General features: G+C 54.9%; 1 protein-coding gene and 1 long non-coding RNA gene across 14 annotated transcripts in view; one reads left to right on the top strand and one right to left on the bottom strand.

Moving 5' to 3' along the window:
• Nucleotides 1-27232, top strand: part of AXIN1 (axin 1) — a 76667-nt gene that overhangs the window by 46680 nt on the left and 2755 nt on the right. For 8 of the 13 annotated variants that reach the window (XM_077984814.1, XM_077984816.1, XM_077984817.1 and 5 more), the window contains 6 exons: nucleotides 2360-2500; nucleotides 6077-6173; nucleotides 12135-12272; nucleotides 19258-19787; nucleotides 20195-20365; nucleotides 23880-24125. In XM_077984814.1, coding sequence (XP_077840940.1) covers nucleotides 2360-2500; nucleotides 6077-6173; nucleotides 12135-12272; nucleotides 19258-19787; nucleotides 20195-20365; nucleotides 23880-24125 — 1323 coding nt within the window. Of the gene's footprint in view, nucleotides 1-2359; nucleotides 2501-6076; nucleotides 6174-12134; nucleotides 12273-19257; nucleotides 19788-20194; nucleotides 20366-23879; nucleotides 24126-26171; nucleotides 26280-27232 lie in introns of all 13 variants that reach the window. The other 5 variants (XM_077984809.1, XM_077984811.1, XM_077984812.1 and 2 more) reach the window with 1 other exon arrangement.
• Nucleotides 14225-17100, bottom strand: LOC144337781 (uncharacterized). Its single transcript, XR_013411286.1, has 2 exons — nucleotides 16439-17100; nucleotides 14225-14470 (listed from the first exon to the last, which is right to left on the bottom strand). It is a non-coding gene; the product is annotated as an uncharacterized LOC144337781 (long non-coding RNA).

The following is a 27232-nucleotide window of genomic DNA, read 5'->3' as shown; positions in this document are numbered from 1 at the left end:
ATTGTGAGGATGACGACTGTAAGGGTGCACTATGATAAATACCCTGTGAAGCTGGTCTCTTTCTCTTGCAGTCTTACCGCTCTGTGTGCATCTAGTTTTAGACCTTGGTTGAACACAAGTAACTGAAACCAGGGAAAGCAAAGCCGAGTGGGGGCAGCCGCTAGAAGGGAGAGGCAGCCTCAGGGCACACTGTGGGGCCTCGGCAGTTAGGGACCCTGCAAACTCCACACGCCAGTTGTTTGGCAGCACAGCAGAGCACCCGGAAGGGGCACATGCCTGTGACAGGAGTGAGATGTGGTGGAAAGAGGCGCTTAAAATTATTGAGGACAAGATGGATTATTCAGTATTTAATGCTAACAGCTGGCTCTCCATTTTGATGTGAAGGGGTAAGCTAGATTTTATTTTTTATTATTTTATTTTTTACCTTTAGGCTCTCCTGGACTGGGCTAGATTTTGTATACACGCATATCAGGTGGAGGTCTAAAAAAACTGTTCGGAGCGTATAAAGAAAAATAGAGGCCGGGCGCGGTGGCTCAAGCCTGTAATCCCAGCACTTTGGGAGGCTGAGACGGGTGGATCACGAGGTCAGGAGGTCGAGACCATCCTGGCTAACACAATGAAACACCGTCTCTACTAAAAAATACAAAAAACTAGCCGGGCGCGGTGGTGGGCGCCTGTAGTCCCAGCTACTCGGGAGGCTGAGGCAGGAGAATGGCGTGAACCCGGGAGGCGGAGCTTGCAGTGAGCTGAGATGCGGCCACTGCACTCCAGCCTGGGTGGCAGAGCGAGACTCATCTCAAAAAAAAAAAAAAAAACAAAAATAGAATATATTTGTAATCTTGGAATAAGGAAGGACTGTGTTTCCAAAATAGAAAAAATAGATAAATAAATAAATAAATAAAAAGATTGGAATATCTGATTTTTTAAAATTTATTTTTATTTTTTTATTTTTGAGACACTCTTACTCTGTCGCCTAGGCTGTAGTGCAGTGGTGTGATCTCAGCTCACTGCAACCTCTGCCTCCCGGGTTCAAGCAATTCTCCTGCCTCAGCCTCCCGAGTAGCTGGGATTACAGGTGTGTGCCACCACGCCCAGCTAATTTTTGTATTTTTAATAGAAATGGGATTTCACTATGTTGGTAAGGCTGTTCTTGAACTCTTCACCTAGTGATCCACCCGCCTCGGCCTCCCAAAGTGCTGGGATTAAAGGCATTAGCCACTGCGCCCGGCCTGTCTGATTTCATAGAAATGAAAAACTTTTGTTGGACCAAAATCAGCACGAGCAATGTTGAAAAGAAAAATGATGTTTAGGCCGGGCGCGGTGGCTCACGCCTGTAATCCCAGCACTTTGGGAGGCCGAGGCGGGCGGATCACAAGGTCAGGAGATTGAGACCACGGTGAAACCCCGTCTCTACTAAAAATACAAAAAATTAGCCGGGCGCGGTTGTGGGCGCCTGTAGTCCCAGCTACTCGGGAGGCTGAGGCAGGAGAATGGCGTGAACCCGGGAGGCGGAGCTTGCAGTGAGCCGAGATCGTGCCACTGCACTCCAGCCTGGGCGACAGAGCGAGACTCCGTCTCAAAAAAAAAAAAAAAAAAAAAAAAAGATGTTTAGGGAGAAAATGTTTTTCACATATATAACCAGAAATTAATAACAAGTCTATTTAAAGACTTCTTTAAATCACCAAGAAACTCATAATCCACTCCATAGAAAATGGCAAACCATATGAACAGATAAAGAGGAAGAAGTTTAAATGACACATACCCTAAACTGCCAATGTGACCATTAATCAGGGAAATGCAGATTGAAACAAGGTGTCATTTCCTGGCTAATTTTGTGGTAACAAGATGAGGTAAATTGTCCCAGGAGCTGAGGAGGAACCGCTGCTCTAGGTAGGGGAACAGGAGGTGGCACCACCCACACACACTATCACATATCAGCCCTGACATCAGTCCCGTGGCCGTGCTTGGACTTGGGCACAGGTGCAGAGACGTCTGAGCTGAAGCCCAAGGGCCTCGTCCTGATCATCGTCCTGTCCTCTCCTGACGTGCACTTCGGAATGAGCAGAACATCTGCGTCCCATTTCTAGTGCCGTGCATGGAAAACAAACCCAAGTGATCATGTGTGGATGCTCTGTGTGTGCGCCAAAGCCTCCGCCTAAAATCAGGGGAGAGATCTGGCTTTAATGCACCCTGTTGGAAAGGACAGAGGGACGAGAGGACAGGTGGAGATGCTAGTCTTTTATCCATGCTCCATGTTTTAAATTAATACATTGAGATATTCAGATAATATGAAAATGTGGAATAAGATGAGAGACTTTTGGCAGGCTGTCACTAACGTGCCCTGCTTGCTTGTTCGCAGGTATGGATCCTGGCGGGAGCCAGTCAACCCCTATTATGTCAATGCCGGCTACGCCCTGGCCCCAGCCACCAGTGCCAACGACAGCGAGCAGCAGAGCTTGTCCAGTGATGCAGACACCCTGTCCCTCACAGACAGCAGCGTGTAAGTCCCGCCCCGGATCCCCTGTCCCTCGTGGACAGCAGTGTGTAAGTCCTGCCCTGGACACCCTGTTCCTCGCAGATGACAGCATGTAAGTCCCACCCTGCTGCAGAGCGCAGCTAGCTGAGGGGACTTCGTGCTGACCCAGCGATGCCTGGGCTTTGTCTTCAGGGAAAGCGTTTCCTGCCCCCCCAGGTCTCAATGAGAGTGCATCTGACACGCAGCAGGCTGCACTGCAGAGGCTGTCCTCCAAGCAGCACAAGTGAGGGCTCAGCTTTGTGTCGATTGCTTCTCTCTGTGACCAGGGCTGCTGGGACCTCCCCACGAGGAAGGATTGAGGGTGAACCTAAGACAGTCTGTAGGCTCCCCAGGCTAGAGTTTGGTCTTTGGTTTTCAGAGTCTGGGGTTTCAGCTTAAAAGACAGGCACAGGCCAGCTGTCTCACCACTGGCTGTGGTGAGTGATGTGGTCCCCAACGCTGGTGCAGTACAGGGTCCTGTCTTGTCCCTGTCACCCACTTGGCAAGGGGCTGGGAGCAGGAGTGAGGGAAGGTTCTGTGGTTGTACTAAGGCCAGGGCCTCAGTGGCCCAGGGACGGCCTGAGGGTTTGTTCAAGGGCCCTGAACAAAATCGCTTACACATGTGTGACCCTTGAGGTGACAGGCGGAAGCTTATTCTTTCATTGTCCAGGGAAACCCCATGTGTAAGAACGTGCTTGCTTTATGACCTCTTCCCCTGTGCTTCGCAGCTGGGTTTTTGGGGCCTATGTACACCCCACCCTTCGGAGTTGCTGAGGCTACAAGCATGCGCCACCACACCCGGCTAGTGATTATTATTTTTGTGGAGACGAGGCCTTACTGTGCAGTGTCGAACTCCTGGGCTCAAACAGTACACCCAGTTTAGCCTCACGAGTGCTGGGATTACAGGCATGAGCTACTGTGCCTGGCTGGTTTGTTCTTTTCATTTGTCTATCTTTAAACATTTTTCCAAAACCTGAATTTCAGATGAGCAGAACAAGTTGTCAGATTTTATTTCTGAACCAAATTCAGCCAGCCCACATTGCCATAGGTCTTGGCCCCTTCGTTTTTCCCCAGGTAACTGTGGTGGTGCAGGGGCAGCTCCCTGCCCCTTCCCGGCAGAGCTGCTCTGTGTGGCTTCTCCTGGTTTCTTTCATCCTCTTTTAATTTTGAATCTTCAAAATAAAATGTTGACTTGCTTTTAGCAGCACCTCACTTGAAGTTATTGGAGTTGAAGCAGTGCCTGCCATGGCCCTGAAGCCTTGGGCCAGATGGTTGGGTGCAGAGCAGCCCACAGAGCGCCTGAGCAGACCACGCATCCTAGCATCTGGTTTCCCTCTTCCCCAAAACTGCGTTACTACAACAAAAATTAACCTGCCAACTCAGTTTTCTCAAAAAGTCTCCTAATTCTCTCTAAGAAAAGGGACATATGTTTCCTAAAGGGAGGACCTAAAATAAATAGATATTTTTTTTCCTCGATATTCTGTTCATCTTGGTTTGTACTGAAGTGTTTAACAATTTGGCATGTAAAATTGCTACACATACTTGAAAGTACATCAGAGGTAAAAAGTGGACAGGTGAAGAGCATCATTCCGGTGGGGCAGCTGGGCTCTGCTTTTGTGCTGGGGGCGAGCTCACAACTGTTCCACATGGCGCTCCAGAGGCTGTGGGCTGTGGACACAGATGTGGGGACAGTGCCTTATCCACAGAGGCCTGTGAAATTTCCCCATCCAAGTGTCACATCTGGGAAACCAGTAGAGTGGTGGCTTCAGGGCCCTTGAACAAACCCCCGAGGCAAGTGTTAGGTGAGTTGTAGATTCGCTTGTTCCTGACGCCCACCGTGACCAAGCCAGACCTGGACTTGGCTCACCATTGCCCACAGCACTTAGTGGTACTGTGACAGCTGAGGATGCCTCAGGAGGTGCCGTGTCTGCCATGCAGCCCTGGGTTGGGCGCTCTCTCACGTTGCCCTGTGTCTCCTGGCAGCTCTGGGAGGCCCCTGGGTGCGGCACGGATCCGTGGAGCTGCCATGCTTTTGAAGGCGGCTTTTCCTTTCTTTCTTTTCTTCCTTTTCTTCCTTCCTTCCTTTCTTTCTTTCTTTTCTTTCTTTTCTTTCTTTTCTTTCCTTTCTTTCCTTTCTTTCCTTTCTTTTTTCTTTTTTGAAACAGAGTCTCACTGTGTCGCCCAGGCTGGAGTGCAGTGGCGCAATCTCAGCTCTCTGCAAGCTCTGCTTCCCTGGTTCACACCATTCTCCTGCCTCAGCCTCCTGAGTAGTGCTCCCAAAGTGCTGGGATACAGGCGCCTGCCACCACACTCACCTAATTTTTTGTATTTTTAGTAGACAGGGTTTCACATGTTAGCCACGATGGTCTCAATCTCCTGACCTCTTGATCCGCCCATCTCAGCCTCCCAAAGTGCTGGGATTACAGGCGTGAGCTACTGCACCTGGCCCGAAGGCAGCTTTTCTAATAGCGGGGAGAGGGCGAGGGCTTTCTTGAAGGATGGTTGTGAGTGAGTTATCTTAACCCTGGGGTCATTTTTCAGACCATGTATAATTTGACTTATGTGTTTTTTATGATCTTCTAAAGGGTTCATAAAGAAAACGTGTTGTGGGCCGGGCGTGGTGGCTCATGCCTGTAATCCCAGCACTTTGGGAGGCCGAGGCGGGCGAATCACGAGGTCAGGAGATCGAGACCATCCTGGCTAACACAATGAAACACCGTCTCTACTAAAAATAGAAAAAACTAGCCGGGCGTGGTGGCGGGCGCCTGTAGTCCCAGCTACCCGGGAGGCTGAGGCAGGAGAATGGTGTGAACCTGGGAGGCAGAGCTTGCAGTGAGCCGAGATCGCGCCACTGCATTCCAGCCTGGGCAATAGAGCGAGAGACTCCGTCTCAAAAAAAAAAAAAAAAAACCTGTTGCGAAAGAGCTACCTTGTGCCTCCCTCAGAGACGACACTGCCCTGCCAGCTCCTGGAGAGAAGCAGAGTGTGCAGCCTTGGCATCTCTTACCTTTCCGTGGGGCGCTGGTTGTCCTGGCTGCTCACTGTGCAAACCTTGAAATGTTTTTGGTCCATTTAGCAATGCCCTCCAAGGCAGGCACACTCCACCATGGTCTAGGCCACAAGCAGGGACCAGCAAACGTTTCCCATGCAGGGCTGGCAGTGAATATGTGAGACTTTGCAGCCACATGCAGTCCCTGTCACAGATTCTTCCCCTACCCTTTAAAAGTGTGTAGAAATCACTCTCAGCTGTCAGGCCCTAAAGAACAGGCAGGCACAAGGAGGCTTTATGGAGGTGCCCAGTAAACACCAGCTGGGAGGGTGCGTGTCTGGGCACCTGGGCTTTACCGTCACATGTGAACCTTTGTGTGTACATGAGTGTGCACGTGTTCCCCTGCACACATATGGGTGCCTGCATCACCCGTGTGCACGTGTCTCGGTGGTGGCTCACGGGTGTCATCACCATTGCCTGCTGACTGGCGGTCGGGGCCGGCAGCCCTACTGGCACGGTGCTGGCCCTCCTGCTCCTCTCTGAGTTAACGGCTGCCTCTTTCTCCTGGACAGGGATGGGATCCCTCCGTACAGGATCCGTAAGCAGCACCGCAGGGAGATGCAGGAGAGCGTGCAGGTCAACGGGCGGGTGCCCCTACCTCACATTCCCGTAAGTACTGGTTCTGCGGCCCTCAGCCCATCGTCCTCCCCGCTCAGCGTGGGCCTGGCGCGCGGGAAAGGCACTTGCCAGACTTCCCACGAGCCGGGCTTACCTCTAGGCGTAAGCGTGTGATCCCAGAAACATCTGCACGTGGCCAGTCCCTGAGGGTGGCCGGGGACATCAAGTCTCAGGCAGCATTTAGGGCCCAGAGGGAGCTGTTCATTCAAGAGGGCCCCCACGCCCTGAGGCCACACCCTCCCTGGTGGTAGGAAGTGTCTTGCCTTGTGAAGTTGGGTGCTTCCCCTCAAGGGGAGAACTCTGAGCCTTTCTCATGACTCAGAGCCCAGACCTGGCCCCTGCACAGCGCTTGGGGAAAACTTGGTGTTTTTGTGGCTGAACGAGGGTCACCTCTGGGTGAACATCTTGATTTTAAAGCTGCCTCGGCTTTCACTTTTGAATAGAATAATGGTGCCTTTGCCCAGTCTCGGGCATGGGGGCTTGGCTGGTCATCAGGTCACAGAGCTGAGTGCCGGCTGGAGCCCAGCACAGCCTGACTCTGTCTCCAGAGCACTCCTGTGTTGATGAACAGATTAATGATCTGTCCTTATTTTGATGGGTTGACTGAACAGGAAGGATGTTTATGAGAAGGTGAGAAAAGCAGTGTTTTTTTGTTTTTTTGTTTCTTTTTTTGAGACAGGAGTTTTGCTCTCACTGTAAGCTATGCCTCCTGGGTTCACATCATTCTCCTGCCTCAACCTCCTGAGTAGCTGGGACTACAGGCGCCCGCCACCACACCCGGCTACTTTTTTTGTATTTTTAGTAGAGATGGGGTTTCATCGTATTAGCCAGGGTGATCTCAATCTCCTGACCTCGTGATCCGCCCATCTTGGCCTCCCAAAGGGCTGGGATTACAGGTGTGAGCCACCACACCCAGCCTCAACTGTGGGTTGTTCTCAACCCACTGTTAGCTGCGGTGTCTGAGGGTGAACCACGTGACCATATGAGTGTCTGTGCAGGGAAGTAGGCATTTTGAGAGCATTGACAACATTGACATTGAAATCTTGGTCAGGATTTCTTAGCCTTTTAGCTTTTCTGCAGACATCAGTTTCCAAGTCAGGAATTTCTTTATGGTTGAAAAGAAAGGATGTTGGTTTGTTCTCACTTCTGAGAAGATGCCAGCCAACCCTTGACTCAGGTTTGGCTAAAACTAGGCGCTCATGGTGTCTACTTAACAAAAAGCAGATGATATTGTAGGCCATGTGTGGGTGCGTGCGTGTGTGCGTGTGCTCTGGAAGGTCTGGGGCCCTGCCTGCCAGGCATGGCCGAAAGCTATCATGAGGTCACAGCCCAAGTCGACGGCTCCTGCACAGCCACCGGCCTCTGATTTTCAAGTCACAGATCCCAAACGTCCAGAACCCGCAGAGCCGCCCTGATGAAGGAGGCCCGAGAGACAAGACAGCTGAGCGACCACAGGCCCAGGCCAGCCCTGTGTGCCCCTGAGGATGGGGCTTGAGTGGGCTGAGACCTGTGGAAGGCTTCTGTCCACAGGGGTGCCCCGATTTTGGGGTGCTGGTCAGAATCTTCATGTGTAGAAAGTGCATGTCACGGACTCTGAATGAGGGGGCGTCAGGCAGACAACCTCCCCTTGGAAGGGTCAGGAAGGACAAAAGCTGAGGAGTGCGTTGGTGCCTGGAACGTGGACCTGGAAAGACCTCTCAGGATGCAACACAGAGAAAAGAGGAGGCCGATGGCGAGTCCCTGGTGTCATCAGAACCTTCCAGAACCGAGGGAAGCACAGAGCCCTCAGGTCCTGGAGGGTCATAGTTGAGTCACCGGGAAGATGAAGCCATCAGAGTCGGCAGGCACAGTCAGGAGCAGGCCCTGCCACATGCCGCACTACCAGAGGGCCCTTGTGTGGTGGGGTGGGGGCCACTGTGCGTTTCTGTGTGAACAGCCTGCAGCAAACGGCCTCATCAGAGGCTCTGTAGGAACCTGGATCGAGTCCATGTGGCCTGTCAGGCGGGGCTGTGGTTGGAACCTTCGGTGGGCAGTCCCTCAGCCAGAGGCCCAAGTGAGAAACCCACAGCACGAGCACAGCTGCCCGGGGCCTGCTGACTGCTGCTACTGGGAAATTGCACCAGAGGATGGTGGTGAGCCGAGGCGGGGAGGCCCAGGAAGCCGATGGGCTAGCAGGACGTGCCATGGCTGCACCGCCCGCTTCTGCTCTGTTGAGGGCCTTGCTTTTGCGAAAGCTATGCTGTTTCTCTGGTGGGTCCATGGCTCTGCAGCAGGCACAGCAGGATGGGAGCAGCTTAGATGCTCATAGGAGCAGAACCCTGTTGTGGCTGCACCCATGGATGTCCAGGCTGCATGCCCCGTGTGAGACTTTTTAACACCTGACCATGAGAGGTGGAGCAGGTTCATCCCGAAACCCCCCCGCCCCAGCTGTCCGTGGAAAAATTGTCTTCCATGAAACTGGTCCCTGGTGCCGAAAGGTTGGGGGCCGTGGCTTTGCCGCATCTGGTCCCAGAATCCCTGGGGATCTTTGGCCTTTGTAATTACTTTGAAGTTTCACGTTTTCATTTACTTGGCTTTTTCCTTTATGGTATTTTTTTCTGTTCCTCCAAAGCTGGAGAGGTTGCCATTCTCGTAAATGTGATGACTCTGACAGTTTTGCTGTTCTCAGAACCGTGGTGACGCAGCCTGCAGGGCCACCTGGAGTCTTTTTATGGAACTCACGTGGCGGCCTGAGTGCTCCTCTTGGCCCCTCAGCTGTGCTGCTCTCTGGAGTCTTATTTTTTATTTTTATTTTTATTTATTTATTTATTTTTTGAGACGGAGTCTCCCTCTGTCGCCCAGGCTGGAGTGCAGGGGTGTGATCCCTGCTCACTGCAAGCTCCGCATCCCGGGTTCACGCCATTCTCCTGCCTCAGCCTCCTGAGTAGCTGGGACTACAGGCGCCCGCAACCACGCCCGGCTAATTTTTTTGTATTTTTAGTAGAGACGGGGTTTCAATGTGTTAGCCAGGATGGTCTTGATCTCCTGACCTCGTGGTCCACCCACCTCGGCCTCCCAAAGTGCTGGGATTACAGGCGTGAGCTACTGCGCCCGGCCCCCCTTGGAGTCTTTTTATGGAGCTTGCGTGGCGGCCTGAGCACTCCTCTTGGCCCCTCAGCCGTGCTGCTGTCTGGGCCTGATGATGGGCTTTTCGTCCTGCTCTTGGTCTCTGTGGTGCTGACTGTTCAGACCATGAGTGCTCCTGTCTGTGCCTCTGGCTATCTGCAGACACAGCAGCTGTGGTCCCTGCAGTACTGGCAGCTCCCAGTCCTGTGTGTGCCACTCCCGCCTTTGCGCCTTGCCCAGCACTGGGCACGGAAAAGCCAGCATGGTCCCCCAGCCACCCAGCCTCTGGGGCCCGGCTGCAGCGGGAAAGGGTGGCTTGTTAGTTCCTTGCCATCTGTATGGATGCCCTGCTGTCCACACATCTGGACACACCGGCCCATGTCCCTGCTGGTGCCAGCCCCAGCCTTCCTCATCATCTTCTAGAAGCACTGGATATTCATCCTTGGCTCCGGGACAGACCCTTCCCGACACTGGGCACGGCCGAGACTCCAGCAGTGACTTCTCCCAGCTCTGAGACATCACCCAGTGCCCTGGGCGTGCCCTTGGCCCCTTCATACTCCCATGTTCCCTGAAGTGAAGCCTGTGGTTCCAGGCCCAGCCTCTCTCTGAGCCCCGTCTACCGTGGAGCATCTGAGCCCAGAGGAGGCCTTTTGTATAGCTTCCGTGTCCCGTCTCGCCCCATCGTTCTGAGGGTTAGGTGCTGTTTCTACTCTCATTGTGTAGATGAGAAACTGGGGTGCACAGAGCCAGGACTGCGCCAGAGCCCATGGCGGAAGGGCAGGAAGGCCACACACACGGAGGGTCCCACCTCCCAGCTGCCACCCTGCTCGCAGTCACAGGGGAGCTGTCCCTGGCTCCATCCCTCCACGGCTTAGACACTGGTAGCCTGGATTTTAAAGCATGTTTTGCCGTGAAGGATGTTATTGGAGCAGCTGGCCAAATTGGAATAATATCTGCCACATGATGTTACTGTATCGGGGTCAGTTTTTTTAACCATCTATATTTGTACTGTGGTTAGGTATGAGAGCGACCTTGCTTTTGTTAAATACACTCTAACTGGTTCAGAGCAGTGAGCGTGCCTGTATGTGTGTGCGCCTCTGTGTGTGTGTGTGTGTGCCTGGGCGTGTGCCTGCCCATGTGTGGGCGTGTGTGTGTGCCTGTGTGTGTGCCTATGTGTGTGTGTGTGTGCCTGCCGGTGCGAGGATGATAAAGTACTTATGGCAGAATGTCAGCCCTTGGGGAATCTGAGTGAAGGTGGACGGGAATTCCTTGTTCTATTTTTGCAGCTGTTTTGAAGTTTGAAATTTAAAATGAAGTACCCTCAAAAGTTACACAGCGCCAGGCATGGTGGCTCACACCTGTAATCCAGTGCTTTGGGAGGCCAAGGTGGGAGGAGTTTGAGGCTAGCCTGGGAAGCAAGACCCCCATCTCTATTTTTTAAAAAAGCTATATGGTGCATTACTGTAAAATACACTGCAGATATATTGTTGTTATTATTATTATTTTGAGACGGGGTCTCACTCTCTCACCCAGGCTGCAGGGCAGTGGCGTGAACTCGGCTCACTGCAGCCTTGATCTCCCAGGGCTTGCGCAATCCTCCCACCTCAGCTCCCAAGTAGTCGGGACCACAGATGCCACCACACCTGGCTAATTAAAACAAAATTTTTTTTGTAGAGACGAGGTCTTTTTTGGCCAGGCTGGTGTCTAATTTCTGACCTCAAGTGATCTGCTCGCCTCTACTTCCCAAAATGCTGTGACTATAGGCGTGAGCCACCACCTGGCCTTTACATTCTTTTAAAAAGGAAAGCCCGCCTTTCCCAGACCTCCCCTGTCCTCCAAATCCTGTGTGTCCTTCCCTACCCTGGGGCCTCGGGGGTCTTCTGCTCACACCCGCTGCGGGCATCTCCTCGAGTGTTTCTCTGAAGCGGATGGGGAGCGCTGGCTGTGTGTCCTGAAGCTGCCCTGCTCAGGCCTCTTGATCTGGTAGTGGGGAGATGCTGGAAAGAAGCAGCCCTGTCTCCTGGGTCTGTGGGGGAATGATGGACAGACTAGCCGGACAGGAAAAGGGGGGCCGTGAGGAAGTTGATTCCCAACTGAAAGGAGGAAAAAGTAAACTCTTGCTTTAAAATACAACGAAGGCGGCCGGGCGCAGTGGCTCACGCCTGTAATCCCAGCACTTTGGGAGGCCGAGACGGGCGGATCACGAGGTCAGGAGATCGAGACCATCCTGGCTAACACGGTGAAACCCCGTCTCTACTAAAAAATACAAAAAACTAGCCGGGCGAGGTGGCAGGCGCCTATAGTCCCAGCTACTCGGGAGGCTGAGGCAGGAGAATGGCGTGAACCCGGGAGGTGGAGCTTGCAGTGAGCCGAGATCCGGCCACTGCACTCCAGCCTGGGTGACAGAGCGAGACTCCGTCTCAAAAAAAAAAAAAAAAAAAAAACAACAAAGGCTGGGCCTGGTGGCTCACACCTGTAATCCTAACACTTTGGGAGGCTGAGGCGGGCGGATCACCTGAGGTCAGGAGTTGGAGACCAGCCTGGCCAACATGATAAAACCTCATCCCTACTAAGAATACAAAAATTAGCCAGGCGCGGTGGCGGGCACCTGTAGTCTCAGCTACTTGGGAGACTGAGGCAGGAGAATCGCTTGAACCCGGGAAGCAGAGGTTGCAGTGAGCTGAGATCGTGCCATTGCACTCCAGTCTAGGCGACAGAGTGAGAGTTCGTCTCAAAAAAATAAAAAAATAAAATACAACAGAGCTAGCACACGCCCTTTCCCTTCACAAAGAAATGTTTTAGCAGTGACCTTTCAACCCCCATGCCTCACCGTCCTCTCCGTCGCAGCGCACGTACCGGGTGCCGAAGGAAGTCCGTGTGGAACCTCAGAAGTTCGCTGAGGAGCTCATCCACCGCCTGGAGGCCGTGCAGCGCACACGGGAGGCCGAGGAGAAGCTGGAGGAGCGGCTGAAGCGCGTGCGCATGGTGAGTGGGCCTCGGTGGTGTCCTGCTGTTCTCTTACAGCTAGGATGTCCTGATGATCAGGACAGCTTTGGCCCCGATTCCTTGCGGGGATGCCCAGGGCTGGCCGAGGCCTGCTGACCCATGAGGCCTCCCTGCTGAATCCCCCATGCCCCTTTCTCCGCAGCCAAGCCCCAGCTCAGGATGGGATGTCCAGCGGCCCCATCCCACCCTCAGAGGCCCAGAGACACACCTTGGTCACCCGCATTGAAGGGGCTGGGGGTGACACAGCTGCCTGCTGTACCTGGTCCTTCGTGGGTAGCAGGGCCACAAGCTGAGGCTGCAGCAGGTGATCTCAACTTCTTCACCCCATGAGGCCGGCAAGTGGGATGAGCATGTGCAGAGCAGGAAGGGCTAGTGGCATGCAGGAGTTTTCTTCTACGTGCACTCAGGGGCTGCGATGCCTGAGAAGTTCCACCACCTCCTGGTCACTCTTGGTTCCTTGAGGGCCATGGTGCGCGAGCCTCTAGGCACTTGTGTTGTAGGACTCTTTGCTGAGTTCAGCTAAAGACAGGTCCCTTTCACATGGCCACGAAAAATTAGGTTCACAGACAATTTGAAGGGTGAGAAGGACAGAGTTTATTGGGTGAAAAGGTAAAAAGGGAAACAGGCAGGCACGGTGGCTCACACCTGTAATCCCAACACTCTGGGAGGCTGAGGCAGGCGGATCACCCGAGGTCAGGAGTTCCAGACCAGCCTGGCCAACATGGCGAAACACCATCTCTAATGAAAAATACAAAAATTGGCCGGGCGCGGTGGCTCAAGCCTGTAATCCCAGCACTTTGGGAGGCCAAGGCGGGTAGATCACGAGGTCAGGAGATCGAGACCATCCTGGCTAACATGGTGAAACCCCGTCTCTACTAAAAATACAAAAAACTAGCCGGGCGTGGTGGCGGGCGCCTGTAGTCCCAGCTACTCGGAGGCTGAGGCGGGAGAATGGCGTGAACCCGGGAGGTAGAGCTTGCAGTGAGCCGAGATCGCGCCACTGCACTCCAGCCTGGGCGACAGAGCGAGACTCCGTCTCAAAAAAAAAAAAAGAAAAATACAAAAATTAGCCGGGTGTGGCGGCAGGCGCCTGTAACCTCAACTACTCAGGAGGCTGAGGCTGGAGAATCGCTTGAACCTGGGAGGTGGAGGCTTCACTGTGCCGAGATTGAGCAACTGTACTCCAGCCTGGGTGACAAGTGAAACTCTACCTCAAAAAAAAAACTTCCCACAAAGCCAGAGTTCTGCTGGTATGCTTCCTGCCTGGCAAATTGAATCCCAGGTTCCACCCAGGAAGAGGCGGGGCCAGGCTCCTCCCCACTGCAAATGGCGCAAACTTCTGTGGCTCCACCCCATTGTGCGCTCCTCGCAGTGCGCGGGCCGCCTGGAGTTTCTCTGGAGACCCCTTCCTACCTGGATGTCTCACTTGCAGAGCTGCCCTTGTGGGCTGGGCAGGCAGTGCACACCAGTGACCCCAACACTGCGGGGGGCTGAGGCGAGTGAAACACTTGAGCCCAGCAGTTGGAACCCAGCCTGGGCAACGTGGCAAATTCCTGTCTCTAGAAAAAATTTCAAAATTAGCCGGGCACAGTAGCACACACCTGTGGTCCCAGGTATTCAGGAAGCTGAGGTGGGAGGATCACTTGAGCTCGGGAGGTCAAGGCTACAGTGAGCCGAGACTGTGCCACTGAACTGCAGCCTGGGTGACAGAGCAACCTGCCTCAAAAAAAAAAAGCCGTTGCTTTTCTCTTAGCCAGATTAATTCCTATGGGAGGTAAATGGGCACCATCAAGTGGGGGGGGGGGGTCCTTCATTCTTTCAATATTCGTGAATATGAATACTTAGAAAACGTATACGCTTCTGAGCATTTCCATTCACCTGATCCGTGATGTAAAATGCAGACCCTCAGCTCTCCTCAGACCACAGGAGACCCCTTGGTGCACCCACTCTTTCACCCACAACCCGGGTGAGCTGTGCCCTGAAGCCTGGAGATGCCACCATGAGGGTGGATGCAGGGTGCAGTTGGTAACCGAGCTTGGAAACCAAGCGCCGGGCACTGTGTTGAGATGGTGGGAAGACCTTACACAGCTCAATGAGTAGCTGAGATTCATGTCGGGGACCAGGTGTGGTCGCTGCAGGTGGTGGAGCTCTCCATGAAGGGGTTTGTGTGAAAATGTCTCACACACACACATCAATTTTTTATCCTTGGTGAATTGTTCTGCCACCATGTGGAGCTGCATCCTCTCGTCTCCCCTGGCCCTGGGTCTGAGGGTCACTCTCATCTGGGTAGGGCACAGGTGTGGGTGGTGCCAGCTCCAGGGCTCTGCAGGTGCCGAGTTCACCTTCTCCACAGTCCCCCAAAGAAAGGACTCAGGGAATTTGTCCTCCAAGATCCTGAACCTAGCCAGGGCTGGCAGGACCAGCATCAGTGCCACGTGGTTCCTGTGGCGGTGAGTGAGGCCTCACCTTGCAGACCTGGTGGTCACTGGAGCAGCTCCCTTGCTTCCTGGGGTGGCCCTGGGGAGGCTGGCTGTGCGCACGTGAGGTCAGCGGCGTTGGGGCCTGCCTGGGGGCCTTACTGGGCTGTTGTCTGAAAACCAAACATTGGGAACAGAGTTGCCACGAATACAGAAACGTCGGCAGGCCACACCCGGGTCCACGGGCTGTGACGTCAGCATCATCATTTGGGTGGCAGGTGAAGGTTACCAGCCCTTAAACAAACATGCTCACAAAAGAAACGTAGGAAAGGAAAGTCTTTGCTGTTTTGCTGCCGTGTTGGCCTCTGTAATTTTCTGCTGATCTTTGTGCCTTGACCCATTCGCAGTGTGTGCTTCTGGTAGGGCAGGTTCACATTTTGAGTGAGACTTATTTTAAAAAAAATTTTTGTAGAGATGGAATCTTGCTATATTGCCGACACTGGTCTTGAACTCCTGGGCTCAAGTGATCCTCCTACCTCAGCCTCCCTAAGCACTGGGATTTCAGGCATGAGCCACTGCGCCCAGCCTTGGGCAGGACATGTTAAAGGCAGGTGTAGCCACAGGTGCTGAGTGTGTGGCTTTCACCTCTGACTCTCAAGGCTTCCCCACCCCATGGAGTCCTGGCTCTGTCCCAGCAACAGGGAGCACGGCAGAGTCCTGGCTCTGTCCAGCACCACCAGGGCCCGGGAGTGGTGGTCCTTCCCTAAAAGGAATAACTCCAGATTTTTGTTTTTCTTTGTTTTGTTTTTTCGAGACGGAGTCTTGCTCTGTCACCCAGGCTGGAGTACAGTGGCGCGATCTCGACTCACTGCAAGCTCCGCCTCTCGGCCTCTTGGGTTCACGCCATTCTCCTGCCTCAGCCTCCCAAGTAGCTGGGACTACAGGCGCCCACCACCGCGCCCAGCTAATTTTTTTGTGTTTTTAGTAGAGACGGGGTTTCACTGTGTTAGCCAGGATGGTCTCGATCTCCTGACCTCGTGATCTGCCCGCCTCGGCCTCCCAAAGTGCTGGGATTACAGGCGTGTACTCCAGATTCTTTTTTTTTTTTTTTTTTTTTTGACGGAGTCTTGCACTGTTGCCCAGGCTGGAGTGCAGTGGCGCGATCTCGGCTCACTGCAAGCTCTGCCTCCCGTGTTCATACCATTCTCCTGCCTCAGACTTCCTATAGCTGGGACTGCAGGCACTTGCCACCATGCCTGGCTAATTTTTTGTATTTTTAGTAGAGACGGGGTTTCACAGTGTTAGCCATGATGGTCTCGATCTCCTGACCTCATGATCTGCCCGCCTTGGCCTCCAAAAGTGCTGGGATTACAGGCATGAGCCACTGCGCCCGGCCGAACTCCAGATTTTTTTTTTTTTTTTTTTTTTTTTTTTTTTTTTTTTGAGACGGAGTTTCGCTCTGTTGCCCAGGCTGGAGTGCAGTGGCCGGGTCTCAGCTCACTGCAAGCTCTGCCTCCCGGGTTCACGCCATTCTCCTGCCTCAGCCTCTGGAGTAGCTGGGACTACAGGCGCCCGCCACCTCGCCCGGCTAGTTTTTTGTATTTTTAGTAGAGACGGGGTTTCACCATGTTAGCCAGGATGGTCTCGATCTCCTGACCTTGTGATCCGCCCATCTCGGCCTCCCAAAGTGCTGGGATTACAGGCATGAGCCACTGCGCCCGGCCGAACTCCAGATTTTTTAAAAACCTATTTTCATCATAAAATTTGGGAAATTAAAGTACAAAGAAGAAAACGAAAACCATTAGCTGAACGGTTAAGTTAATCTGTAACATTTCACAGCCCCATGATGGAATTCCTGCCAATGCAGACCTCGACTGAGGTGGCGAACAGCATCAAAACTTGAAACACTTTTAGTCCCTAGGAAGACCTTCGGTTAAGAATTCTCCCCAGAGTGCCCAGGCCTTTTAGCCCTACAATAACAAGGAAAGGGAGGCAGCATAGCCACATCCACCAGGGGATGCCCACCACCTGCCTGTCCTCTGGCTCTGCCCCAGCGTCTGTCTATCCTCTGTAGTGCCATATTTCACCCTCAGCCCCGGTGCAGGTGCCCACAGCCAAGCCCACAGCAACTCTGGAGCATGCCTGTTCAGTTGCGTTTGGACACTTTTGCAGGTGTGAGAGTTTGGTGCTAAACGTTGGGGGGTTTGTTTATATTAAAACACAGAGGTAGGCTGTGCACGGTGATTCACATCTGTAATCCCAACACTTGGAAAGGCCAAGATGGGAGGATCACTTGAAGCCAGGAGTTTAAGAGCAGGCTGGACAACATAGTGAGACTCTCCATTTCTACAAAAAAAAAAAAAAGAAAGAAAAAAAATTAATGAGGCGTGGTGTCCTATAGTCCCAGCTACTTGGGAGGCTGAAGCAGGAGGATCGCTTGAGCCCTGGAGGTTGAGGCTGCATTGAGCTGTGATCGCACCACCGCGATCAGGTGCAGTGGCCCAAACCTGTAATCCTAGTACTTTGGGAGACCCAGGCGGGTGGATCACCTGAGGTCAGGAGTTCGAGACCAGCCTGGCCAACGTGGTAAAACCCCGTCTCTACTAAAAATACAGAAAGTGTAGCTGGGCATGGTGGTGGGTGCCTGTAATCCCAGCTACCCAGGAGGCTAAGGCAGGAGAATTACTTGAACCTGGGAGGCGGAGACTGCAGTGAGCCAACATTGCGTCATTGCAGTACAGCCTGGGTCACAAGAGCGAAACTCCGTCTCAAATGAAAATAAATAAATAAATAAATAAAAATAGGCCGGGCGTGGTGGCTGACGCCTGTAATCCTGGCACTTTGGGAGGCCGAGTCAGGCGGATTGCAAGGTCAGGAGATTGAGACCATCCTGGCTAACGTGGTGAAACCCGTCTCTACTAAAAATATAAAAAAATTAGCTGGGCATGGTGGCGGGTGCCTGTAGTCCCAGCTACTCAGGAGGCTGTGGCAGGAGAATGGTGTGAACCCAGGAGACGGAGGTTGCGGTGAGCTCAGATGGTGCCACTACACTCCAGCCTGGGCGACAGAGTGAGACTCGTCTCAAAAAATAAAATAAAAAATAAAAACAAATAGGCCGGGAGCGGTGGCTCACGCCTGTAATCCCAGCACTTTGGGAGGCCGAGGGCGGTGGTTTACCTGAGGTCAGGAGTTGGAGACCAGCCTGGCCTACATGGTGAAACCGCGTCTCTACTAAAAATACAAAAAAATTAGCTGGACATGGTGGCACACTCCTGTAATCCCAGCTACTCAGGAGTCTGAGGCAGGAGGATTGCTTGAGCCCTGGAGGTGGAGGTTGCAGTGAGCCAAGATCGTGCCACTGCACTCCAGCCTGGCTGACAGAGCAAGACTCTGACTCTAAATAAATAAATACATACATACATACGTGGTAGCTTAGTTCCGTCGCTTTCTATTGTATTAATACCAGATTTACTCAACACTTTTAGTTTGTCAATCCAATAAGATGAGAAAATAAATATGAGATGCAACTTGGAATTAAAGCGATCAAATGTTTGCTCTGACAGATAAGCTTCGCCACCTGTTAACTCGGAGAATCAAGTGAAACTCCACTGGCTTAATGTGGAAGTTCGTCAAGAAGCATCACAGCATGTACAAAGCCCAAGAGCCCTTCTGTATAAGGGCAAGGTTCTCCTTAAAATATAAGGGGAGGCCGGGCGCGGTGGCTCACGCCTGTAATCCCAACACTTTGGGAGGCCGAGGTGGGTGGATCACGAGGTCAGGAGTTCGAAACCAGCCTGGCCAACATAGTGAAACCCTGTCTCTACTAAAAATACAAAAATTAGCTGGGCGTGGTGGTGCACACCTGTAGTCCCAGCTACTTGGGAGGCTGAGGTAGGAGAATCACTTGAACCTGGGAGGCAGAGGTTGCATTGAGCCAAGATGGCACCATTGCACTCCAGCCTGGGTAAGTTATATATGTATAACATATATATACACATATAACGTGTGTATATATATATATACACACACACAGGCCAAGGCACGCAATTTGCTTGAGCTCAGGCATTCGAGACCAGCCTGGCCAATATGGTGAGAATCCCATCTGTTCCCAAAATACAAAAAACTTAGCCGGGCATGGTGGCATACGGCTGTGGTCTCCGCTATTCTGGAGGCTGAAGTGGGAGGATCGCTTGAGCCCGGGAGGCGGAGGCTGCAGTGAGCTGTGATCACACCACTGTTCTCCAGCCTGGGCAACAGAGCAAGAACTTGTCTCAAAAAAGGAATAAAACTAAACTAAATCCTTGCAGAGCTCCGCCCACAGCCGACACATACACTGCATTCCTTGAGGCCTTGCTGTCTCCGCTCCTTCTGTCTATGCCCCATCCTGCCTCTCCATCCTCAGGGACAGGACTGGCGGGGAGGGGCTCCCAGCCACCTTGGGCTGGGACGGCATCGCTGGGGGCTGCTGGGCCAGGCCTGATGCTTTCTGTTTTCCCCAAGTGTGCAGCTGGTGCTGAGAGGTGATGGTGCTGCTTGTCCCCACACAGGAGGAGGAAGGTGAGGACGGCGATCCATCCTCAGGGCTCCCAGGGCCGTGTCACAAGCTGCCTCCTGCCCCTGCTTGGCACCACTTCCCACCCCGCTGTGTGGACGTGGGCTGTGCCGGGCTCCGGGATGCACACGAGGAGAACCCCGAGAGCATCCTGGACGAGCACGTACAGCGTGTGCTGAGGACACCTGGCCGCCAGTCACCTGGGCCTGGCCACCGCTCCCCGGACAGTGGGCACATGGCCAAGATGCCGGTGGCACTGGGGAGTGCCGCCTCGGGGCACGGGAAGCATGCGCCCAAGTCAGGGGTGAAGCTGGACGCGGCCGGCCTGCACCACCACCGACACGTCCACCACCACGTCCACCACAGCACAGCCCGACCCAAGGAGCAGGTGGAGGCCGAGGCTGCCCGCAGGGCCCAGAGCAGCTTCGCGTGGGGTCCGGAACCACACAGCCATGGGGCAAAGTCCCGAGGCTACTCAGAGAGTGTGGGCGCTGCCCCCAACGCTAGCGATGGCCTGGCCCACAGGTGAGCAGGTGCCTGTCAGTGAGGAGGGGGCTCGGGGTGAGGCTGTGTCCCTGTTGAAGGCCAGAACCTCCCTGTAAAACTCAGGAAATCCAGGACCACCAGCAACAGGCAGGAGCCCTCTCTGCTGGAGGGAGTGGGCTGGGCCCCGGGTCAGGGGAGTCCACGCCGTGACCTCAGGTGGGAGATGAAGATCAGGGGCCACAGCCCGACCCTGGCTCCCACTGACCCTCAGTCTTCAGGGATGAGCAGTGACCGCCTGTGTGTTTAAAGAGGAAACACCCCGGGCAGCACCAGGACAGCCAGCAGGCAGCTGCTGTGCCGCGGGAGCCTTACAGAGGCCGGGTGGGGGCACAGCCTCAGCCACGGGAGGCCAGGGCGACTCGCCACTCTTGCTGTTGCCTTTGCAGTGGGAAGGCGGGCATGGCGTGCAAAAGAAATGCCAAGAAGGCCGAGTCAGGGAAGAGCGCCAGCGCTGAGGTGCCAGGTGCCTCGGAGGATGCAGAGAAGAACCAGAAGATCATGCAGTGGATCATTGAGGGGGAGAAGGAGATCAGCAGGCACCGCAGGACCGGCCACGGGTGAGCACCCCCCACACACAGCCAGCCTCGTGGGGCCTGCTTTGCCGCTTCTGGCCTCCGCACAGTTTCAGTGTGTGCGGCTTCAGTGTGTGCGGCGAGTGTCGCCTCTGATGCCTCACACTTCCCCTCTCACTGGGGCACTCTCCTGGGCATCCTCCAGCAGGCTCCCTGGGCCTGGGAGAGAGGCCTCACGTCTCCAGGAGGAAAATCTCATGTCCCCAGAGAGAGACTGTCCCTGAAGCCCTGAGCGGGAGGGAAGCCAACGTGGCTGTCACCCCACAGGTAGCACAGATGCTCTCGGGAGGTCATTTCCAGTCTGACCCCCACATGAGAATGACCTAAGTCACCTGGGAAGGCCACCGCTGGCCATCACTCCCAGGGCACCCATGGAGAAGCCTTCTGTGCTCACACCTGGCCATCCTGCTGAGGGCTGGGAAAGGCTCTTGTGTAGCCTGAGCACTACTCTCCTCCCAGCAGGGCAGAGGCCTCGTATAGGTGTGGAGCAAGGCCCTGGCACCACAGGTCCAGCCCCTGCCGCTGCCCGCCGGGCCGGTCTTGGTGTTGCCCCTGCTCGCCTCCTTGGCCTGCACTTGTGCCCAGAACCCAGCAGGAGGGCCAGGGGCCCCACAGAGGTGGTGCCCCCCATTTTCCCGTCGTGGTCAGAGGCAGGTCAGCTGGGAAGTGTCAGCCCTGGTGGGTAGGTGGCCCCAGCTTTCTCGGTCTTAGATCCTCATCTGCCCCCCCACACCCAGACCCTAGCCAGGGTGCACCTCCCTCCACATTACTTGGTGAGAACTTTTGAGGCAGCCGAGCGCCTGGGGCGCGGTGCTTCTGCCTGTGTTGGAAGCCCGTCCCACGAGGCCTTGGGGTCCCCATCGGTGCTGACTGGGATGGGGACGGGCTCGTCGTTTTTCTGGGACTCCTGAGGGAACGGAGGTGCACAGCACCATGCCTGGCTCATTTTTTGTAGAGATAGGGGTCTCAGTGTGTTGCCCAGGTGGGTCTCAAGCGATCCTCCCACCTTGGCCTCCCAAAATGCTGGGATTACAGGCATGAGAGTCACCACTCCTGGCCTTCGAATCTTTTTTTTTTTGAGACGGAGTCTCGCTCTGTCGCCCAGGCTGGAGTGCAGTGGTGCAATCTCAGCTCACTGCAAGCTCTGCCTCCTGGGTTCACGCCATTCTTCTGCTTCAGCCTCCCGAGTAGCTGGGATTACAGGTGCCCACCACACGCCCAGCTAATTTTTTGTATTTTTAGTAGAGACGGGGTTTCACCGTGTTAGCCAGGATGGTCTCGATCTCCTGACCTCATGATCCGCCTGCTTTGGCCTCCCAAAGTGCTGGGATTACAGGCGTGAGACACCGCGCCTGGCGTTTTTTTTTGTTGTTGTTGTTTTTGTTTTTTTGAGACAGAGTCTAGCTCTGCCCCCTGGGCTGGAGTGCAGTGGTGCAGTCTTGGCTAACTGCAGCCTCCCCCTCCCGGGTTCCAGCGATTCTCTTGCCTCAGCCTCCTGAGTAGCTGGGATTACAGGTGTGTGCCACCACGCCCGGCTGATTTTTGTATTTTTAGTAGAGACAGCGGAGGGGGTGACCATGTTAGGCTGATCTCGAACTCCCGACCTCTGGTGATCCACCCGCCTCGGCCTCCCAGAGTGCTGGGATTACAGGCATGAACCACTGCGCCCATCCGAATCCTTTTTTTATATAGCTGTATATACTAAATACTGCATGTCCCATATTTTAGGATAAGTATTAATACGTTCTACTTTGAAACATATTTATAATTTTTATTCATTAAGACTTTTTTTTATTTTTTGAGACAGAGTCTCTCTGTCACCCTGGCTGAAGTGCAATGGTGCAATTACACAGTTCACTGCAGCCTCGGCCCCTAGGATTAGTATATAATTTATATCCCAGTAAAGCTGTTAAATGGATGCAAATGTTAATGGATGCAAAACCCCATCTCTACTAAAAAAAAATACAAAAAGTTAGCCATGTGTGGTGGCGGGTGCCAGTAATCACAGCTACTAGGGAGGCTGAGGCAGTAGAATCGCTTGAACCCGGGAGGCGGAGATTGCAGTGAGCCGAAATCACGCCACTGCACTCTAGCCTGGGCAACAAGAGCAAAACTCCGTCTCAAAAAAAGAAAAAAGTCACCATGAAAGGATTTTTTTTTTTTTTGAGACAGAGTTGCACTGTGTTGCTCAGGCTGTAGTGCAGTGGCACAACCTCGGCTCACTGCAACCTCCGCTTCCTGGGTTCAGGCGATTCTCCTGCCTTAGCCTCTCAAGTAGCTGGGACTACAGCACGTGCACTACCACGCCCGGCTAATTTTTGTATTTTTAGTAGAGATGGGGTTTCACCATGTTGGCTAGGATGTCTCCATCTCTTGACCTTGTGATTCGGCCTCCCAAAGTGCTGGGATTACATGCGTGAGCCACTGCGCTCAGCCTTTTTTGTTTCTTGAGATGGAGTTTTGCTCCTGTTGCTCAGGCTGGAGTACAATAGGCCGGTCTCAACTCACTGCACCCTCCACCTCCCCGGTTCAAACGATTCTCCTGCCTAAGCCTCCCGAGTAGCTGGGATTACAGGCACCCAACATCATGCCCAGTAAACTTGGTATTTTTGTAGAAACAGGGTTTCACCATGTTGGCCAGGCTGGTCCTGAACTCCTGACCTCAGGTGATCCACCCGCCTCGGCCTCCCAACGTGCTGGGATTACCGTGCCTGGCCAGTTTTTTTTGTTTGTTTGTTTTGGTTTTTTTGTTTTTTTTTGAGATGGAGTCTCACTCTTTCCTAGGCTGGAGTGCAGTGGTGCAATCTCAGCTCACTGCAACCTCTGCCTCCCAGGTTCAAGCAGTTCTCCTGCCTCAGCCTCTCGAGTAACTGGAATTACTGGTATCCACCACCACACCTGGCTAATTTTCTGTATTTTTTGAGTAGAGTCATCGTTTCGCCATGTTGGCTAGGCTCTTCTTGAAGTCCTGACCTTAGGCGATCCGCCCACCTTGGCCTCCCAGAGGATTGGGATTACAGGCAAATCAGGGATGGTTTTTTGTTGTCTTTTTTTTTCTGAGACCGAGCCTCACTCTGTCACCTAGGCCGGAGTGCAGTGGCGTGATCCTGGCTCACTGTAACCTCCAGTTCCCCAGTTCGAGCCATTCTCTGGCCTTAGCCTCCAGAGTAGCAGAGATTATAGGCGCCCGGCTACTTTTGTATATTTAGTAGGGACGGGGTTTCACCATGTTAGGCTGATCTCAAACTCCCGTCCTCTGGTGATCGCCCACCTCAGCCTCCCAAACTGCTGGGATTATAGGCGTGAGGCATTGTGCCCGGCCGGGATGTTTTTATTGTGTGGTCTGAGGAGGACATCCATGTGTCTTGGTGGCCAGGCCCCAGTAGCCCATCCTATCCTACCCCTGAAGGAGGCTGCCCTTGTGAGATGGGTGTAGCCCCACCAGGCCACCTGGCCAGGGTGTTGGCCACAGCCACAGCTTGTTCTCTTGTTCCCCAAGGTCCTCAGGGACAAGGAAGCCACAGCCCCATGAGAACTCCAGACCCTTGTCCCTTGAGCGCCCCGCGGCCGTGCACCCCTGGGCCGGCCCTCAGCTCCGGACCTCCGTGCAGCCCTCCCACCTCTTCATCCAAGACCCCACGATGCCACCCCACCCAGCTCCCAACCCCCTAACCCAGCTGGAGGAGGCGCGCCGACGTCTGGAGGAGGAAGAAAAGAGAGCCAGCCGGGCACCCTCCAAACAGAGGTACGGCCGCATCGTGGGGTGGGGTGGGTCTTGGGAGTTACCACAGCACCATTCCTGGGGCTGAAGCTCCCCAAGGCCTGAGGTCTTCAGGGGAAAAACGGCCCTCTGGTGTCGCCCAGCCATACTGGGCCCTTCCTTCCACTGAGAACCACTGAGGAGCCATGTGGCAGGCGACCCTGCGGTGGACGGAGGGCTGGGGCCGGAGCTTTCACACACCCAAGGCCTCTGTGCTCACTGCTCTTGTGGAGGGGGGTCCTTCCTGAACCTGAGCCGCGTCTGCAGGGCCCCAGTGTGTGGGGAACACTGGTCCCAGCCAGAGGCTGCTGACTGCTGGGCAGCCTGGGCTTTGAGGCAGGGGTCCTGGAGGCATGGCGGCTGCCTCTTGACAATCGCACCCCACGAGCCCTGAGTGGCTCTACGCGGTTGGAAAACTACGTGGGTCTGCAACCTGTGCAGATGTAGAGTTGTCATCCTGGACGTCCAGCCCCCAGCCCCTCCTCGCTAAGCCTTCCTTGGCCTTCTGGGCCCCAGTAGCCAGACCCTGTTCTCTCCCCAGAGCAGGCTGGCTTCTGCCTGGGCTGCAGCGAGGCCGCTCCTTTGTTCCGGCAGCGTTTTTGCTGCAGGCCAGAACCTGCCTTCTCCACTTTCAGCTTTTTGCTCTTGAGGCCAGTTTTCTCGGCCATCCTGGGTCATTGGAATTCCTCACACATCAGGGTCTCTGTGAGGGTCCTGGGAGCCTGTAGCTCATGCAGGCCCTGGGGCTGTGGTCACAGAGGCCATGGTTGCCTTCAGAGGTCACCAGCTCCTCCTGTCCACCTTGGGTCACCTGGGGCCTGGGGTCCAGGCCCACCTCCTGGGCCTCCAGCTTTGGGGCTGTGCCACTCCAGGGAGGCTGGGGCCAGGGGCCCTATTCTGCCAAACCAGCATCAGGGTTCAGACCCTTCCCAGCCGAAAGCCTGTGTGGTCTCAAGTCATTAAAGTTTCAGCCTAATGACAGCTCTGGGGCCAGAGAGGGTCACAGTTACCTCAAACCCAAAGGGTGATCACTTTATGGCCAAACGTCTGTGACCCTGTGATCTCGTTCAGCCAACAAGGAGCCAGAGCCCCGTGCCATGCAGGAGCCTGGTGTGTGGTGCTCGGAGCTGGGGCGTGTGACCGGGCTGGCAGATGAGCCGGGGGTGGGCATCATGTGCAGCAGGTTCAAGGCCCTGGGCCTGTGTGCTCTCTCCTGCTGGGGCTTCCTGAGCCCCCTTGTTGGGCTGAGCAGGGGTCTCTCGAGTTGCATCTGCCCTTTCCCCGGGCACCCACAGGCCCTACATGATGGCAGGGGATGCCCGTTGAGCCGTGGAACCATTGCCGCCGTTCTGAGACACGACCTTCCTGCCCCTGTTTGGATGCTGTGGGGAAACCCAGAGTTGCTGGGTTTGTCTGTCCAGGGGACACGTTTTTGCGAGAAGCTGTGGAGACTTGGAGTGAAGGCCCAGAGGCAGGTCGGGTGCTGGGCCCTGTCGGGCTGTAGAGTAGAAACTACCATCAGGGTCGCCCAGTGCACCCCGGTGGAGGTGTCCACGTGAGAGGAGCTGCCGTGCTGCCCCAGGATGGCCTCAGTTGTGGCGCCGGGGGGCTCTCAGCCTCCCTGAGGTGCAGACAGAGTTGCCACACCCCAGAGCCAGTGTCCACGCCATTGGTGGGGAATTCATGCCAGAGACCCAAGGACAGGCTCTCGGGAGGAGATGGCGTCCCACCAGAGGGGATGAGGTGGTAGGATCCCAGGACCCCAGATCAGAAGCTCCCCAAAGTGCGGTCTGGGGAACAGGGGGGTTGGTACCCAGATCGTGAGTGTGGAGTGTGCTGCAGTGTCTGGCACCACTGAGGCCTAGGAGGGGGTTTGGTGTCTTGTCCACCCTGCAAACTGGAGCCTTCACGGGGCAGGTTGTACAGCCCCTTCATGCTCCGTCTGTCCCTGCGCGGCAGCATTGGTCGAGGCTCCTTCCCCAGGGCTGGTGGCCGCCGGCGCAGCCACCATTGACGCGGGTTGTTCCCTAGGTATGTGCAGGAGGTTATGCGGCGGGGACGCGCCTGCGTCAGGCCAGCGTGCGCGCCAGTGCTGCGCGTGGTACCAGCCGTGTCGGACATGGAGCTCTCCGAGACAGAGTACGTGCGTCCTGAGGGTCCTCCTGGTCCTGCCCACCCAGCCCAGGCGTCTCAAGCCAGGTCCCATGGTAGAGCCGCCGTCCTGGGGCCTGAGCTCAGGTACCACGCTGAGAAGCAGCTGTGGCAGGAGAGGGTCCCACGGCATCAGACTCCAAGCTGCCCAAGAGCCTTCTCCCGTCTCCATCAGAGGAGATGCTGACTGTCCAGCATGACGATAAGTGACCAACAGGCCCGGCTGGAGGCCTGGGAACAGCCAGCCCTGTATCCACACAGGTGTCATGGGAGGCCCCTTGTGGGGCAGAGACCTACCCCTGCCCCTGGCCCCACCCGGCTTGGAACTGGCTGGTCCCCGCAGACCTGGCTTGAGCAGGGTCGGGGCTGCAGGTGTTTAGGTGCGCGAGGTGCGTCAGCTTGCAGTGTGGGTCTCAACTATGTGCGTCTGTCCAGTCCGTGCAGTCCGTGAGTCAGGGCTCTGCTCCCACCTGCAGTGCTGACCACTCCGAGCCCGTGAGAAAGGCTTACTGTGTCCATACCACGTGATCCCACATGGGCTGTGTCAGTGGCGCCTTTGTGTGCTCAAGGTGGCAGGAGGGGCATATCCCAAAAGGGGCCTTGAGAACAGGGGTCCCCCAGGCATTACCAGGCTTGCCCCAGATGCAGGTTTGTTGTGGCTGTCATCCTCTAGGGGGTCTTGGAGGGGCCTTCACCCGTCCTTGGGGCAGCCCCCACATGTTGGCTCATTCTCCTATGGGCCTGGCTCCAGGGGGCTGCAAGGATGTGGCTCTGGGAGAAAGTCCAAGAATGCAGGTGGGTGGGGGCCTTGGTGTGCGAAGTGGACGGTCACCTGGCTGAGGTGGCCGTGAGGCCTTCCTGCCATGATGTCGGCTCTGGCAGCCTCTAGTGCACGCAGCCAGCAGGAGGCCCGAGGCCTGAACCCCAGTGGGCCAGGGGCA

This window comes from Macaca mulatta, chromosome 20 (assembly GCF_049350105.2).
Source record: "Macaca mulatta isolate MMU2019108-1 chromosome 20, T2T-MMU8v2.0, whole genome shotgun sequence".
Lineage (NCBI taxonomy): Eukaryota > Metazoa > Chordata > Mammalia > Primates > Cercopithecidae > Macaca > Macaca mulatta.
This window is presented reverse-complemented; position numbering and strand designations above follow the sequence as displayed.